Source organism: Trachinotus anak, unplaced genomic scaffold (genome assembly GCF_046630095.1).
Source record: "Trachinotus anak isolate AG129_WGS33_773 ecotype Australia unplaced genomic scaffold, CSIRO_AGI_Tana_v1 ptg000009l, whole genome shotgun sequence".
NCBI lineage: Eukaryota > Metazoa > Chordata > Actinopteri > Carangiformes > Carangidae > Trachinotus > Trachinotus anak.
In genome coordinates, this window is record NW_027273860.1 from 20,119,234 (window position 1) to 20,137,484 (window position 18,251).

At 41.5% G+C, this 18,251-nt stretch overlaps 2 protein-coding genes across 3 annotated transcripts in view; both read left to right on the forward strand.

Annotated features, from left to right (window-relative positions):
- ccny (cyclin Y) overlaps positions 1–10,793 on the forward strand; it is a 49,828-nt gene extending 39,035 nt beyond the window's left edge. Inside the window, exons 11-12 of one of the 2 annotated variants that reach the window (XM_071485699.1) lie at positions 3,239–3,401; positions 5,204–10,793. In XM_071485699.1, the coding sequence (XP_071341800.1) occupies positions 3,239–3,401; positions 5,204–5,320 (280 nt within the window). In that variant the 3' untranslated portion in view covers positions 5,321–10,793. The remainder of the gene's footprint in view (positions 1–3,238; positions 3,402–5,203) is intronic. The other variant, XM_071485700.1, reaches the window with a different exon arrangement.
- Positions 10,794–13,479: 2,686 nt separating this feature from the next.
- Positions 13,480–18,045, forward strand: gjd4 (gap junction protein delta 4). The gene is made up of 2 exons (XM_071485908.1): positions 13,480–14,131; positions 14,332–18,045. Exons 1-2 carry the CDS (start codon positions 14,068–14,070, stop codon positions 15,555–15,557), a joined length of 1,290 nt encoding a protein of 429 aa, XP_071342009.1. The 5' UTR covers positions 13,480–14,067; the 3' UTR covers positions 15,558–18,045.
- Positions 18,046–18,251: the final 206 nt, after the last annotated feature.

Here is an 18,251-nt window from a genome sequence, read left to right on the forward strand (position 1 = left end):
GGAAACCGGGTGGTATTAGAATAAATACATTAGTCAGTAGGTGTGAAACAAGCTAAAAAACCACAAGTCACTTCTTTTTCCTCTCTTTGGAAGCCGTCTTCTGCTGCACAGTGCTGCAGTGATCTTGAGAGCGAGGGAACCATCTGGAGTGGCTCCATCACAACAGCCTCTCTCAAAAAGAAACCAGTCTCTTTGTGTGGGAGGTGCAGTCATATGACTGAATGTACCATACGATGGTTTGCATAGGAGCACATATTGTAGCATATTTTCTTAGAGTGTAAGAAACAGTACGAAGCAAAGAGAAGATGACAGCAGAGTGTGTGTGTGTGTGTGTGTGTGTGTGTGTGTGTGTGTGTGTGTGTGTGTGTGTGTGTGTGTGTGTGTGTGTGATGCTTACAAACACAACTTACAGTCATTCAAACCCCATGTGTATGCATACCATTGTAAATGAAAGTTATTGTCCCTTTCATGGTTCATTTATGAAGCTCAAAACATAAGATAAGATGACAGATAAAATACTTTATTAATAATTAAGATTTAAGTCTATGTTAAAACATGACTGCCTTGAATCTAAAACTTCACACTAACCAATGATTATTTTATTATTGATTATTCAGCTGATTCTATAACATGTTTAAAAACAGAATGTAAAAAAAAAATCAGTTTATTATCACAGAAAACTTAAATATTCAGTTTTTTGCTTAAAAAATAACTGAGGCAATAAATCACTTCATTTTCTATTGATCGACTAATTAATTAACTGACTAACTGCTTCATCTCTGTTTGAAACAAGCATTGCTGAACTTTGTTGGTGCACAGTCTCAGCCTTTGTTATTCCCTGTTCTTGTCTTTACTTGTCTTTGCCCCAGTTTGTGGCAGACAGTCAGGGTCTTTCTGGGCTCAGAATAGCCTGCGTTTGTGAGGTCAGCCTGGGTTCAAGAGGTGTTGAGAGTCACTTGTGTGGTGGTCTGGACATGCTCAGGTTGACCTCTGCCCATTTTGTCTGACACCCTTGCCTGTCATTTGTTGTGGCCCTCAGACCGGGTCCTAATGACTCGAGCCAAGAAACACAGGATGCAGAAGGTGCAGTCTAGATTTATGCAGTTTATATTAGAGGTATAGTTATAGTTTTTCTTGGACTATCTATAAATAAAAGTCAATAATCCACATGAAATCAAGTCACCAAGCTGGCTGAGAGTGGTGACTGCTTTGTTGTGACATCACAAAGTTACTATTTCATTTTCTACAAATGGGACCTTTAAGTGTTCACTGGAGAAAAAATGATTTGTGAAGGAACAAATTGGATATTTTGTTTCATGATTTAATGTTTTAAATTAAATAAGAAAAAGTAATTGTTGTGTGTAATTGTTAATCTGGGCTCTAAAGACAGGGAGGAAGCATCTTCAGCATGACACACAACACTGTGTCCTGTACCACATCCGTCTGAAATCCACAGGAATGTCTGGATTAATCTGAGGGGGAACATGATACTGTAGACATGTTGCCACCGCTGCGACCTCTGACCTCACTCTTCTGCACCAGCGGCTGTATATTCTCGTCCTTGGGCTCAGATTCACTCAGCCGACTGACTGTAATCCACCTGTGCAGGACACTTTCCAGCGGCATGTGCTTCTGCTGTGCGCCCAAACGGCAGTTTACTGGACAGTGACTCAGTGTTTGACCAGAAATTTCCTCGGTAGATCAGTTTTATCTTTTTTTAAACCCCTGCTCTGGAAGCTGGCCTGCTGAATTCCCCTTTCCACCTCTCAGCTGTAAAATAACTGCGAGGGAGTTTAGGAAGAATTATGAGGAGAGGAGAAACACAGAGAAACAGATCAGAATAGCTTGAACGAGCGCCATGGCGAGATAAAAAGAGGCAGTATTATTAGGCAGAATATGGCTACACTGGAGTCTAAATTTAGCGTGTCTGTTGCTGCACGCCTGTAAATGTGCATGGGTGGGGGAATAAAGGCTTGAAGGAAGAGATGGATGGAGCTTCTTCTGCAGGTTACAATGCAAAACGACTCGGCCATGACTGAAGAGAAAAAGATGAAAGCGGCTGTCATCACCAGCTGCAGAGGGGATCACAGAGCGCGAGAAAATGCGTGACAATAGCATTTTCAAAATGTGGGATTAATATTCTTTCTTACTTGGGGCCCAGGGCTCTGTTGCACAGGTATGACTCCCTGTCATTATGAAGACAGGCTTATGTTTGGTGGGCGTACTGGGGATTTACTCAGTGCTTGTGCATTGGCACTGTTCATGTGAAGATGACACCCGCTGTCTGTATGAGGTGATAGATTTGCCAGGATGGTCTTTGCAGGATTTCTTTGCAGACATGAGCTGTGGCCCAATTCAGGGGCCACATCCTTTGGAGCCCGCAGTCTTCAAAAGTGTGGCCCTTTGAAGGCTGAGCAGAAATTAGACGGTCTGGCCTACGGAGGATTTTCACTTTGTGTCACCAGCTGTCCCCAACTAGCGGTTCCACTGGTTGTGAAAAGAAGTCTGATTGTATTGAAGTCTATGGGAAAATGTCTCTATTTCTCACTTAATTTATTACCTCTGTAAATCTTTCCTAGTTTAAGGTCTCAATCACTAGTTTCAAGTCTTCTTCACTACAACATAATGTTCATTTTTCAAATTATGGTCTCATTTCAAGGAAAATAGATGATAAAGCAGGGCGGGCATTAGGGCGGGGTTACCGTGTGATTGACAGACTGTATCACTCACAGCGAGGATAAAGCAGCAGGATAGAGTTACAGAGCAGGTCAGATCCACCCCTCCCTCCTCCTCAGCTCCACCTTCTCCTCCTAATATGGTTTCTTCTGTTTTCAAAAAACCAAGATGGCGACGGCCAAATTACAAACTGGAGGCTTCAAAATGGCAGGTCACAGACCAATGAGAGACATCATGGTGGGCTGCCACTTGGTCCTCGCCCTAACTGTTGCGCCACAAAGTGTAGCTCCTGTCGCCTAGCAGCTATGACAACGTAACTTTCTTTTTCCACAAATACTTGAGGTTATAAGGCCCTTGGTTTTAACAGTTGTACCGTTAGCTGTTGAACTGAGCTGAAACCCAGTACTTGCATTTAAAAGTGTCATCCACTGGCTCTCTGTCGGGGTTGTTTGTTTCAATGCCGGCATGCAGCGACACAGAATCTCAACCAGGTCTGCTTCTCCTTCAAATATGTCAAAGGGCTCATTTCTCGCCTGACACGTCCTCTCTCTCTCTGCTGAAGGAATGAACTGGAGCGTCAGTTCCTGGAGCTGCTGCAGTTCAACATCAACGTGCCGTCCAGCGTCTACGCCAAGTATTATTTCGACCTGCGCTCCCTGGCTGAGGCCAACAACCTCAGCTTCCCCCTGGAGCCACTCAGCAGGGACAAGGCCCAGAAACTAGAGGTGAGCAGTGCACACACAGAAAAGCAGCAGCAGATTTAGATGCTGACTGTTGTTCAGGTCGAACAGAAAAATTAGGAAACAAAAAGCTAGAGGTTTGGTCAAATCTGAGTCCTATTTAATGTTGTCTGACAATGAACCATGGCCATCTGGGTAATTAGTATTTTTGAAGAGCCTCAGCTTGACACACACTCACACACAGCACAGTTGGGTGAAGGATGGGATGTAAGGCTATGACGCTGTGTAATTAGCTTCAGTGCCTCAGCATCTGTCTCTCCCTGAACACATCTCAGCCACAGTGATGATGCTGGAGGATGTATCTTCCTGCTTTTTCCTCTATTCATCTGAAATAGACCACAGCAGACATGTTCACATGTCACAGCAGTGAAGCACTGGTTTAATTAACAACATTAATCACAGCTTCATCCCATCTTGTTTCTCTTGTTCCAAAGCTCTTGTACTGTGCGTGATATCTCAGTTGTAAGTCTTTCACATATTCACAGATTTAGAGACATTTGCTTTCCTGCTATGACCAGTCAGCTGTGAAAAGGTGTATTGATTTGCTCTACACTTATGTTACCAGAGTAATGTACTAAACAAGCACCAGAGGCCCTGCACACCCACACAGGCGTCTGTTTTCAGCTGCTGTTGTCAGATCCAAGCTGGGTACAGATACACCCGGATGTGTGGGATGTCACAAAGGTGTAAAGAGTGGTAGCAGTGGTAGCAGGATAAGGTGTCCTGCCCTAACAGGTGTAACAGAGCAAGAGAGTGAGGGAGGGGCCAATCAAGTCCTGTTTGTACACCGTCTGACAAGAGGTCCGATCAGACAACAAGTGAAAACATCTGTGTGACTAGGGCTGTGTGAGGGCAAACATTTATATTATTACACCTAAATACATGACAGCGTATGGGGAGCTGGGGAGAGGGGGGTAATAACGACATTAAAGTCGTAAATTTATGAGAAAAATACTTTAATATTCTCTGAGATTTTAAGTCATACATTTGTGAGAAAAAAATATTTATTTTTGTTAGTCACAGTAGGCTACATTCCTAACATGCACTGCACTGTACTGCTGATGTTTTATTGTTTCTCTAAATGAGCACAGTTTGTATATGTCATTACTCAGCCTGTGAACACTGGTGTTTCACAAACAACCTTTAAACTAGGGCTTTACATGTGGTCTACTCTTAGTTTATTCAGTACTTACTAATCTCACAGAATATTTGTGGTTTTTCTCATAAATTTACAACTTCAATGTAAATTTCTTTTTTGTGAGTTTTTTGCTCAGAATATGTCAATTTTTTTTACCTGCAGCGTCCCTAATACACCTTCATAAAATTATGCAAGACACTTAATTTATTTATTTTTTGTTATAAAACTATTTAAATTTAATTTATGTCATGTTATTTTTAGCCTGTAATCACGAGGTAATGAAGAAAAGGCCTCCAAACGTCTTTGTTATCTCAGAATAACAGACTGCCAAGAATGGATCTGGTTGGATCTTTTTTAAAACCTGAATACTTAAAGCCAATAATCATATAAAATGAAACATAAGGAAAATAAAAGAGCGAGTGACCTCTCAGTCAAAACACTGGGATTTCACAGTTTATGTTTATGTTTGTCTCATTATCAGATGGCGGTACTCCTCTCCTCCTCTGAGGGTTTTGGGATATTTCCTGTGTTTGGTTCAGATTGCTGTCTCTCATATTTCACAGACAGAGATCTCAACCAGTTACTCTGAATAAATCAAAGAGTGGGCCTCAGCATCTCCATTTCACTTCTGCTGTGTTTTGACTTTCAGGCCATCTCACGGTTGTGTGACGACAAATACAAGGACTTGAGGAAACTAGCTAAGAAGCGGTCGGTGAGCGCAGACAACCTGATGGTGGTGCGGTGGTGTCCGGCCATCATTTCCTAACACTGGGCGCCAGCAGCACGCAGCAGAGGAAGAGATAGACCTGTCAGACATACTGTATCTCTGCCTGGTGAGCAGACACACCGAGTGGGCAGCAGCCCTGTGGATCAGTGGGTCTGTTTGGAATACACACACACACACACACACACACACACACACACACACACACACACTTTTCCACAATTAGGCACTTTAACAAGTGTGATTGCACCCTCTCTGGGTTGTTGTACATAAGAGAAGTCCCACTGGCTGTCTGCACTGCACCAAACGGAGCTGAGCTGAACCAAACTGAAGCGTGCAAGTGGAAGTCGTGGGGACGACAACCTTGACTGCAGAAGAGAAGAAGAGGCCAAATGGAAACAGAGCTGGGAATATAACAGAATGTGTGGAGTTAGGAAAAGAAAACAGGGACTAGTTCAATGCGAAATCCAACTCATGACAGCAGCAACAGTGTCGTGTTATTCCTTTTGAGGCTCGACCGCCTCGTACGGTTGATTGGCGGAGGCCTGTACATTCCTTTCATTTTAATCCTCTGGCTCAGTCTGTTTTCTTAGCTGAAGCATGCCATCAGTTTCTGACAGCTTGCAGGCACATTTAAAATTTTAAAAGCTCAATTCCTCAGTTTATTTTAGTGTTTTGTTGCTCTCTATCTGTTTTGTTTGCATTCCCATCCAGCAGAAACCTCAAGCACAAAGAAGAGACATATACATTCCACTGTCAGCCTCAGTGTACAGTGAATACATTTGACTGGACTACATATCATCACCCCTCCTTAGTAGCCATATCCCATATATCCCATTGTAGCCATCTAACTGAAGTTCTCATCCAGAGAGCAAACAGTGAAAAAGCGATTCAGTGTTTAGCTCAAGGGTGCTTTGAAGGACCTGGGAAATTCATCTTGTACAAATTCAGTTGCAGAACGGTTTGTCTTACAGCAAGGCCATCCAGCCGCCATTCAGATACAGCTGTTCACTTAAAGCAATATTCATGCATCACTTTGTTGTTGGGTTTAGATACAATAAAGCATGTGCACTTGGGAGAAGACTGACTGGAAGATGGGGGTCCACTGCTCTGAGACATACTGTAGAGCTTCTGTTGTACTTTATTCACTGCCATTGTCCTGACCTGTGGTGCCTGTAATAAGCTAGTTTAACACTTATCCCCTTTCTACTGGAGGAAAAGAACAAATAACTGAAGTATTTTTCTTTAACATTTTGTACGGTTCTTCCAGCTCACCAACAAACAGCACAATTGGAATATTGACATGTAGAAGCCACTAAAAGCATGATTCTTCAGGGTTGATTTGTTGTTTTTTTGACATTGTTCTGGAGGGGACCGCAATGAATGAAAAACACGTTAAGTGACAATTCTGACACTGCTCACAAAAAGATAGATTGTAAAAAAAATTGCTAAATTGTCTCTGTACAGTGTAAATACAGTGCCAGTGTGCAAATCTGTAGACTGAAGTCGTACTGTAAAAAAACAACAACACAAAAACCAGGAAAAAAACAAACAAAAAAAAACACAGAATGATGTGAGAATATTTATATTGGCTCAGTTTTTACTGAGCCAGAGGGAGACAATAAATAAGAGAAGTATTAAGATTTAAATGGGTGACACCACTGAAGATCTGTTTTGTCTGTATTCTTGTTTTGATGTTTCTGCGCTGCAGAAAATGCCAAGTTTTTGTGTGTTACTTACTGTATGTGGTTTCTAGATTATACAAGACAATTCAGGCTCATTTTATTATTTGTTGTCATTTTTAAAAAATTATATTTTAACCCCTCTCTGTGGAAACATTGCCAGATTCATATGTTTGTGATTAATAATGCTTGTTCCCTACGGAGGCCTGAAACTGACAAAATGTAAGAGTAGATCAATAAATGTTGTTAGTTAAATAGTTAAACTAGACCAAAAAGACATATAAAGCTTTTAATTTTTTTAACATCTAACATATAATATAAAATCTAATCATCTCATTTTATTTGTGAGCACCTTCATTTTCCAACTTTTTTTAGTGTTGGTACACATTGAACTATTAATCTGTTCCCTATTTTTGTTTCCCCCATGTGACAGTGTTGTGTGAGAAAAATAGATAAATGTAACATGTGCCAAGACCAAAAAAAAATGGAAGTGAAGGAGTTGAACAATAAATATTAAAGATAAAGATAGAAGAGTAAATAAATAAAGTTGTTTTTTTTTTCATTATTTATTTTATCAACTGATCAGTGGTAAAGTTAAAAAAACAAAGTGATTGGAAGTTAGTTGAGAGTTAAAGAACAAAGCTTTATTAGACATTTTAATTGTTTAACAAATTTTTACAACATTTTGTCAGTTTTGGGCTCCGTAGTTTTTTTTTTTTGTTTTTTTTTGCATTTACTGGAAAAAAAGCGAAAAAGGCCATTCATAGTTTTTCATGAACAAATCATGTCCTGATTTGCTCTTTTCTTAAAGCAGAAATAGGAAAATATACAGGAATGTAGTAGAGGGTAAATCTGCAAAATATCTGACTTGAATTGATTTAAGTAATTCTACTTTTATAAGGATATTGGATTAAATTAAAGTATGAAGTAATGTTTTTAATATACACACTTTAAAATAGTGGTTATTTGCCTTATGATCAGCTGGACTCACCCTATTCTCCACGAGATCACCATATGCTTAAAAAAATACTATGACATAACCTGGAAATGTCTAAAAAAAAAAACACACAAAAAAAAAACCAACAACTTTTTTCTTCATAAAACAAAAGGTCAGAAAAAAAGGTGTAATTCAGATGTGGCATCAGCGCATCCTCCTTCAAGCCTCTAGCTTATTTTGTGCATTTCATCAGCAACTTCCACCTCTGTGATTGAAGTCATGTCTTGTGAAGCTACTGGAGACTCAGTTAGTCAGTCAGTGAGATTTCCACCTCTGACCAGCAGGCGTGAGAAGGGACAGAACTGTACCAAAGTGGTGTGGAGATGAAGGACCATCCAGTTGCTCTGTACCGGCCCTCTTGCACATAAAGTAAATGAAAAGGTGGTTGCTTTGCATGGTGCTTTGAATGAGTGGAAAATAAAGTGCAAACTATGTCTGTAGGAAAGTAATGTTATTGGAGTTGCTGTTGTGAGTTCAAACTGTTAGAGGTATTCAGAGATTGTATATCCTATTTATTGTATGTATGTGTGCATACAGCCCAGTCTGGTGTTCTCTAGACCCAGAGGTGAGCGTTGATGCCATGTGGTCAACTATGGTGAGTCCTGAGGTGGAAGATTACCCCTGACAGAAAAGAACTCCTGCCCTGTGGCGTCCTGTCAGCTGGTCACTAGGTGTGTGTCATAGCGTTGTGCACTGAACTCTACCTCTGCATAGAGTTTTACTTTTCTCTTGATTTTCTTCCTCTCTTCAATTACAATTTTTGGATTTTACAAATTCAGCTTTGATCAGGACGATCTCCTGTGCTAACGTCAGTCAACTGCTGTAGCCGTGACCTTTTTGTCTTTTGTTTTTTCATTGATATTTCCAACACATTGTACTGTATTCTGTTGTTATTGTCAGTGTATTACTTCCTTTTTAGTGAGTCAGTCATTTATTCCCGTTCTCAGTTTGCCAAACTCAGATCTCTCTCTCTCTCTGTTCTTTTTCTCTGTGTTTTCTATTATGATTTAAAGAACTGCTCCCAATTCTTCTCTTCTGAAGCAATGTTTAGAAAAACCTGTGCAAGAATTAAACTTTAAAACCTTGCAATAAATCAAAGTGTACATTTCATGTTTGGTGCAAAGGTAACAGCAATACACACATACCCTGGAGGCTTCAAACTGTCGTTCATAGTGTTATCACAAACGCTTTCCACTTGGTAGCACAATATTTTGATATGTTCAGAATTGTACGACTGATGTGACCCAGCAGGGTTTCTTCTCCCAGAGAGAACCATTTAAACGGTTTAGAGCAAGTGCTAATACAGAGATTACACTCAGCCATATTGTCACTGAGGGACACATTTAATCCTCCACATTAGGCTTGATTTGCATTTCAATCGCCGCGCTGGTAATTGCTATAAAAGTCAGTTCAGTGCATTAAAGAGCTGCGAGCTTTAGTGGAAGCACTCTCCAAGCATCTCTCTTGACCGACATCAAACATGTAAAGCTGAAATACATATTGCACACAGGCAATAACTCACCTTTGAAACCACATCTCTTGAGTTAACGGAAACATCTTACATTCGTATATTTTGTTCAGCTGACAGTTAATTTCCACTCAGGGAAGTTCAAGAAGTCCAGCTTCGTTCTCCATGCAATGTTCCAGATTGCGTATGAGGAGTTAACCAATCCGCACCTGACTCACATCATGCATCAAAAGCTCTTATTCACACAAATAGACTAAATGTTCCAGATGCACAACATCAGATGGTGCAGAAGCTCAAACATCAGACCATTTATTATAATGTTTATTTTCTCTCAAGGGACATTTGTGTCATGAGGCTTTTTTTTTTCTTCTTCATGCCATATTACATGTTTTTGTGTATTGCACATTGATCTGCTAAAAAATGACAGAATCAGACACTAAGGAGAATATGCACAGTAACACAAGGCCCACAGCATTATGACACTCAGTGGAGAAGTAGGTCGCATGTGGTGGAGTTACACAAGTGACATAAGCAGTATGTTAGATCTCTAACTCTGCACACATGGGAAGGCAAACGCAGTCTGCTGTAGCTCAATATACAAAATAATTACAGCGAGGTTTTGTTGTTAAGCTAAATTCAGTATTTTTGAGATGCTAAAACATGCCAGGATGATTGAAAAATATTATATTAGCATTCATAGCATTAGCACTGGCATTCCTTTGGAGTTTAAAACCTTGTGTTTGAGGCCACTTGGAAAAAGTAAGTTATGTATTCACTCTACTTTTAGCTTTGTTTTGGTCTCCTCCACAACATGCTCTACTAATGGTCACCACCCAGTGTGGAGCTGATGGGAAGTGCAGTGTCGAGTGGATTCATCATTATGAACGCCTCCATTGTCACTTGACCTTGTCTTATAAGTATAAATAATAGATGTACAAAACAGAAAAACATCAAGTAGAAATGTAAGAAACTGCCACAGAATAAGATTGTAAATTATATCTTGGAAGAAATAAACACTGTATACTGTTGGACATTAGTCCACAGACTGGGTCCTTGATTTGGATTTTTCCACTGACTTGCACAGGGTGTCCGTTGTATTTCTCTTTGCACCAGATCGAGCTGTAGAGAGTTCCAGAGAAATCATGTAGAGTAATGAGATAATCCATTGGGAGACCTGGAGTTTATGAAGAGGCTTCCAGCTTAATACTAACATCTCTTTAGCAACTGTCAGGCCCAGAAGTTAAAGTCTTCTCAGTGATGTTCTAACATTAACTGCTGAGTCATAATTTAAAAGTAAAACATTAGGTAAACTAGGAGCACATATTCCAGTTACATCTGATAACACGCGCAACTCTAGACCAAAAGTGCTTCACATCAGGGCAGTCCCACAGGATATGTAAATAGGTTCTAAATGGGGGAGGGGCAGAGCGGTTATTGGAAACGTTTCCTGGCAGTCAATACAATCTGTGGATAAATTTGTAGTTGATCATTTGACAATAAAATTTAGGGATGAAAAGGCCACATTTTCCCAGACTCTCTTTCAGTTGTTTGTCTCCCGCCAGTTCTTTAAGTAAACATTACAAACCTTGGTCACATCCATTGACAAACATGTAGATTTTTGGAACTTGTTGAACATTTTAGACACAAAGCCCTCACTTCTAGGTTTAGTGGTTACATGATTAAGGAGTGGATGTGTGGGAAGGGACCTTAAACCTTTCTTATTAATGATGTGGAAAGAGTGTGAATGCCACCTTTAGACCACGTGGGAAGGATTAAAGTGACAACAAAGTGACTTGTTCTGGAAAACTGGTGGATGTGTTTGCCATGTCACATCCCAGCCACCCAGTTTTTCTGCCTGCTGCCACATTTGAATGGAGTGATATATAAGAGATCCAGATTTTTCCTGGCAATGCTTATTACAAACCGCAGAACAGAATTTCATCCAGTTTGAAAGTTACTATGCTGTGTTCAATCTGGAGCCATGGTGTATTTTGTTCCTGGCAGAACCACTTCTCAAGGGGGTGGAGCATAAAAGATATATAATAAAACTCAAATTTTAAAAGCCTTTTCAAATTGTGTTGGGATGTCTCTGCCACACCTGGCACAAGGCTTAGGCTGTTTAGGTGCAACAAAAACACATCTCAATATTATGCTAATTTCTTCATGGGGAATAGGGAACAGCTGTGGGACTAATATGGATGGCCAGGTAATGACTGAGGTGGGAAATCTACCAAGTTGCAGGCGCCGAACAGGTGGGGAACAGCAATCTGAAATGAGAGGATAGTTAGTGTGCATGGAAATGGCACTTACTGCTGAGGCTGGAGGCGAGGAGGAGGAGGGGTAGGAGGGTGTAAAAATTCCCTTAGAAAAGTTTTAACATTGCCAGAATGCCCTCAAACGCAACCATGAAGGCCAAACACGCTCTATTTCGTGCATAATAATCCCTGAGCTGAAAGGCAGATACACCTCCCTGATCAGCCAGGGCTCAGACGCTTTATGGCAGCTATTATTACATTCTCACAACTTTGATGCAACTTACCTCTGTGATGAAAATGAGTGGAATCAGATGAGACAGAAGGTGAGGACAAAGAGCACAGATCAGTGGTTATCACTGGCTCCAAAAAAACTACACAGTGTGATGAGTTGCAAATAAAATCATAATAAAGTGCCTCTGGCCGATCACAACAGGAGGTACCTAGTCTACTTCTATTGGCTGAGGATGAACAAGTGCATCTAATGTTACATCAGGAAACAGATTTTGATAACAAACACTAACTTTAGTAACTAAAATGTAAAAATATACTGTAGCCTGTGAGAATTGTGCTGGGACTACATTATAAAAAACATTTCAGTCATGCAGAAGGTTTATGTTGTAGGCAAAAGATAAAAAAATAAAACCTTATATGAAGCATAAAATCTACCATAATAATATACTGTTGTCAGTATGTGCTGGAGAAGCTTCACATGTGGTTCACGATGACTGTGTGAATCTGAAATGTTTGTGTGTTGTTGCAGCTCAGTCAGTGAAATTAATAACAGGTATGTCTCATTATTCTGTAAGCACCAACCAGACCGTCTGAAGTAGCAGAGAGAAAGGGTAAAACTGTCCTGTGTGTGTGTGTGTGTGTGTGTGTGTGTGTGCGCGCACGTGCAGCCAGCTAAATTATCAAAGTATCTTATTTTATTATTTTTGGAATGGTTGCACCTGTTTACCTCACCCCATGGTAACTGAGCAGATTGTATGTTATAGTTTGAGTAAGGCTGAGAAGTTAACGGTGTTAGTCACTGTTCTGCAGTGGGTGTGAGGCTGGCAGTTTGCTGTGAAGGTGTGGGGTTCATTTTTGGACTTGGAAAGCTGAACTTTCTCAGGGTTTTTTTTTTAACCTCTGATCCAAAATATTGAAGTTTTTTTCCCAACTCCAAAAATCTACTTACCTTTTAAATGACTTGCAGGTGTAAAAACACTTTTATCCTTAGTCAGAAGTTCAATGTCACACAACATTTTATGAATTTTAAACATGTTCAGTTACCTTCCTCATCTCAGCCCTGCCAACCATTCAAATGTGCCTGTTGGGTTTTTAGTGTGAGCCAGTATGGAAGTGCTAATGACCACTGATCTGTAGTGATTATGAACCAAGCCAACTGTCTTTAGCCATGCGTCCCACTGGAGACCTTGTCCATGAGAGAAGGTGCATGCAGCATGTGAGAAACAATCTGATTTGTCCACTGTAAAAATGATGCTTTAAGTGAAATCAGCTCTATGATGAAGTACAGGAGAGAACCTCATTTAAAGTTGAATCTCATTTGATTAAAAAAATTGAATCGTGTTAATTGGGGTTTTTTGATAATAATTAGATCCTCTGTTTTGCTTCAGATTAATGATTAAAAATAGCTGTATTTCATACCCATGTTAAGTGAATATATATCAGGTCCTTATCAGTCGTAAACTGGCATCAGCTGTGGGAAACTACAGTTTATAGCCGACTTGCATTCCATGAAAGCTAATCCACAGTCTGCATGTTATCTTGATTTATTACTGGAAGATGGACAGTAAAGGCTCGTATTTTTATGGAGTGGCCAGGATGAACATGCTTTCCATTGTGCTTGCAAACGTAATACAGCCGTTTAGTGAGCAAGTGAGTTTAGTGAGCAAGTCCGGAGGCTTGTTCCTCTCCTGTAAGGACAACCAGCAGCACCAAAATATCCCTGCAATGCCAGGACAGCGACGTGCTTTTAGAAGTGTGACAAGAATAGACCCACAATGGGGCTCACTCCCGTCTTCCGTTGTCTGAGGACAGACAGTTGTCTGCAAGGGACAGAGGAAGAGGTAAGACCGGAGTATTTACATGGTTCACTCCAGTCTTTCAGAGACTGAAGTGGCTCAGATTTGATTTTCCAAGCAGGACATGGAACATACTCCATCTAGCAGAGGATCAGAGTGTCAGACTGCCACTGGAAACTTTGCGTCCAGCCACCTGGAGGTTACTGTGCTACTGGAGACCACTGTGCCCCAGGGCAGAAAGGGTAGATGTGGAAAGAGGAGAAGCAGCTGGCTAGGGAGTGAGGTGCTGTCTTAAGAGTTTACCCTGTGGCCTGGAACTGGAGGACTGGAAGATTTTGGAGGACCTTGAGTTCAACAAGCATGGCAGGACCAAGTGCCTCCGAGGTCATCTTCATCTCTGTCAATCACAGCATCACTTTGATGGGTGAGTTGACTTCACTGACAGAGATTAGCAGGTTTCTGACTTCTGTAAATAAAAAAATCCTCTTGTATTATGTTTATGTGCACTGAAATATTTAGGCTCTTGAGTCTCTTGAGTTTATGATGAAATCTGCACCATAATTCATGAGTCAGTGTCAAATCAGCACAAACTTTTTTTTCAATTCCAACATGCTTTACTTTCAGGGAAGGTATGGCTCATTGTGATGATCTTCCTTCGCATCCTGATGCTCCTCTTTGCTGGTTACCCTCTCTACCAGGACGAGCAGGAGCGATTTGTGTGCAACACTATTCAGCCTGGTTGTGCCAACGTGTGCTATGATCTGTTTTCTCCCATCTCTCTCTTCCGCTTCTGGCTGGTGCAGCTAGTCACCTTGTGTCTCCCCTGCATCATCTTTATCATCTACGTGGTCCATAAGGTGTCAAATGGCCTCACTGTGGAGCTGAGCTCCCTTGGTCACATCAAAGCCATGCCGCTGTTCAAAATCCACCAGGAGCCACTCGGTAAGGCGTCTGTAAACAAGAGGCCTCTTGTAGCGGAGCAAGGTTGGGCCCGGTGCTTCACTGGAGCATACATCCTACATCTGATGTTCAGGACTTTGCTGGAGGCTGGGTTTGGAGCAGCTCACTACTATCTCTTTGGTTTCTACATCCCCAGGAGGTTCCTGTGCCAACATCCACCGTGCACTACCCAGGTGGACTGCTACATCTCCAGGCCCACTGAGAAGACTGTGATGCTCAACTTTATGCTTGGTGTGGCTGCTCTGTCCCTTTTTCTAAATGTGTTGGATTTCATCTGCGCCATCAAGCGCTCAGTGAGGCAGAAGAGCAAGAGGAAGATGATGGTTAAGAAAATATATGAAGAAGAGCAATGTTTCCTTTCAGCTGGAGGAGCTTCCACAGGAATTGACCCAAACGCCTCGCTGGCCCAGCAGGATTCAGAGGGAGAAGCTGGTCAATCAGGGAGTTTCCGGATGAGGCGAAATAGCAAGGGCTCTTGCAGAGGCAGAGTGCTTACTTCAGGTCAGGAGCCATTTTGCCTGGAGCACTCTTCTCTTCCTCGCTCTCCGGGACCTCCAGGGTGCAACACCAATGGGAACAACGGCTACTCCATTTCCCAGGAGGAGGCCCCGGAAAGAAATGGCAGTGAGGTGGCTCTCTGCCCCCCAGAGCCAATGGGGACACCCAGATCCATTCGTGTTAGCAAACGCAATCGACTGAAACCGCCCCCTCCGCCCAGACGGGACTTCGGGTTGCACCCTGAGGGGTCAGCAAGGCCCACCGGAGATGTTTCCAAAGCAACAACAATCTGTACCAAAAGGGTGGGTCAGTATACACTGGTGGAGCTGGACAGCGGCACAGGGCTCCAAACTAACGATGATGGACAGGAGAAAAGATCAGAGTGGGTTTGACTGCTTTATTTCCAGGTTATTTTGGAACATAAGAATGAGGCAAATAGGTGTGAGATACTCCAAGGTTTACATGGCTATTGGAGCTGACATCCGGCCACACTCTACCTCATTTTACAACACAGACTGCAGTGTCACTCGCAGGGAATCCAAAAGTGCGATAAATTCAGCAGGCACCTTTAGACGCATGAGGCATAGCCATATTCTCTGTGATTTTATTATGCCATCAGATCACGTTGCTTTTGAGGAGTGCACATTTTTCTATCCCAGTGATGCAAAGTGACAAGAATTCAAGTCATGAATTCAAGTCAGGAATGACAGGACACTCAAGCCTTAAGCGTCCTTGAGCAAATCTCAACCTTGAGTAAATCTAAAAGAGTGCAGCCCACCTGTTTGCTCCCTTGTTGGCTTTACCCCCACCTCCAATGACAGAGTGTACATAAACAAAGGCAGGCCTTGACCTGCCCCACATAGACAAACACCCACCCCCGTACCGCGGTCATTCTATATGATACAGCCACAGACCCTCTCTGTTGTGTGTAGGTCACTGGGTCATGGTGGACGCAGGTAGCCTCTAGGCCCTGTGCTCTGATGTTTGGATGACCTTTTGGAATAAGAAGGTCAGCCTGAAATGAAAGACAATAATCTTGCTGAGATGCTGTTACTGGGCTCATAGAAAAGAATAGGATTCCTCCGTCAGAAGTGAAGGACACTATAAAGTCCCCTAAAGCCGACGTAGGCTCACAAAGCAATTAAGTTTGCCCATAGGGACTCTGTATTTATGGAGACAGCTTGTCACTCTATTTCAGGGGCCTCATGGAGCTTAGGAGGAATACAAGCCTTAACATACACTGACACTAGAAATAGAGCACAGCGGAGCTCTGCAAAGGAGCAGTGTTGCCTGTTACCCTTCAGGATATCTGCACCCTGCTTGCTGTGGCTTTGGTTTCACCTTGAACAAAACTCAGTTGCTAAGGTGGGTCAGACACCAACGTCCCACTGTGACACATGTCAATCATAGACATTTTAATATGTTCCTTTGCTGAAACGTGTCCAGGTTTTTAGCAGCAGTGTAACCTGTCGGCCTTCTGAGCCCCCACAGTAAATCAGGGGCATCGCTGCTTGGCTGTAGCTCTATAGCTGAGGGGCCAGTCTTTGTGTAAATGGATAGCTTTTGATCTTCCTCCTCTTATGGGCTCTTTGAAGCTAACAAAAAAGCTCCTGGTCTTATATCTCACCTATCTACACAGTGCTGCACCCTGACTGTCATAAGGCCGACCACAGGCCACCCTGACAGTGCTGCGCCTTCTTCATACACCCAGTGTTTAGAGGAAAAGCTGGACTCAGTTACACTTGTAGATTATTGGTATTCTGTACTTTGGGAAGATTGTTAAACATCCTGATGATTGTTAATCTAAAGCCACATGGAGCCATAAATGAATGACCCTCCTGATGATGTTTTTCACAAAGTTATATTTTACTGTAATAATTAAAACTATTGAATAATCATTGCAGTGATCACTTTTCATTATAATATTGCTTTCATACACTACTAAAGGTTATTTTGTTTGATCTCTTTTGTTTCTATGTATTTCACTGAAAGTTACAGCTGTTCACATCAATGTTATTGAAATTATAGAAACTACTATGACACTGAAGACTATGAAACATTTCAAAGCACTTTATTGCAGCTTTTCTCATTTGGTCCACTCCACTGTGCTGTAGTCGCTTCATCCATGTTGTAGTTTGAAGTCATGCTGCCCTCCAGTGATGCAAAATGTGAACTGCTGCCATATGTTGACTCCAAAACTTGAAATCAGAGACTCTGTTGTTATGATGATTGACTTTGATATGTGAATATTTGTATCTCCAGGAAACTTTGTGGCTGGAACATTCTAGTACAGAGAAATTGGAGAAAAGTTGTGTTAAAGGCAAAGACACCTTAAAACATTTTTTCCTGAATTTCCTGGGCTGTACTTGGCAGACATAGCTTCAACTGACACGAAGTGCAACATGTCCCTTTGCTTTCTTTGTAAGCATTAGTTCTTCCCTTTGGTTCATTGACATTAATAGTAACCAGACAGCCACAACAGTAAATGAAGCTCTTCTTCAGAGCTGTAGAGGTTTTGGGCTCTTTGTTAAAATGCAGACACACAGGTCGGACTGGCAGGCAGGGCTGGAAAGAGCCCAGGGCAAAGTTCCCCTGGTGTCCTGTCTCATGTTTAGAGTCTGTTTCACTATTAAAGCCCATGTTTGACAAACCTCACCTGAGTAAGTTTAAACATGCTTCTGTTGCTATGAGTGGACACTGCAGATAAAATAAGTGACATGTTTGGCTGCAAAAGTTCAGTTTTCTGAGCAGATATGTCCATTAAAAATCAAAACATTTGCCATTGCACATTATATTAATTGTTCCATTGATTCTATACTAATGTAATTTCATATGGCAAATATTGTGATTAAACACATTTCTATATATGAATATGGACCATCTAAGACAAATTTAACCCTTTTTTTCTGTCAATAAAGATTGTCAGCGGACTTAATTATTTGTTTGCTTTACAATTTACAGTGTGTGTATGCAGATTTGCAGCAGTGGTCAGAGTGACAGTGACTGTAGCATTTCTTTTCAGGCTCTGTGCGGGTTGTTGCATGTGAGGTGAGAGAAATATAACATGCATACAGCTACAGGTGAGA

Excerpts from the sequence above, each read along its gene's own strand:
- gjd4 (XM_071485908.1), top strand. The coding sequence starts at position 14,068 with ATGGCAGGACCAAGTGCCTCCGAGGTCATCTTCATCTCTGTCAATCAC. Across the intron at positions 14,132-14,331 it reads TCACAGCATCACTTTGATGG|GGAAGGTATGGCTCATTGTG; the intron begins GTGAGTTGACTT and ends CTTTACTTTCAG.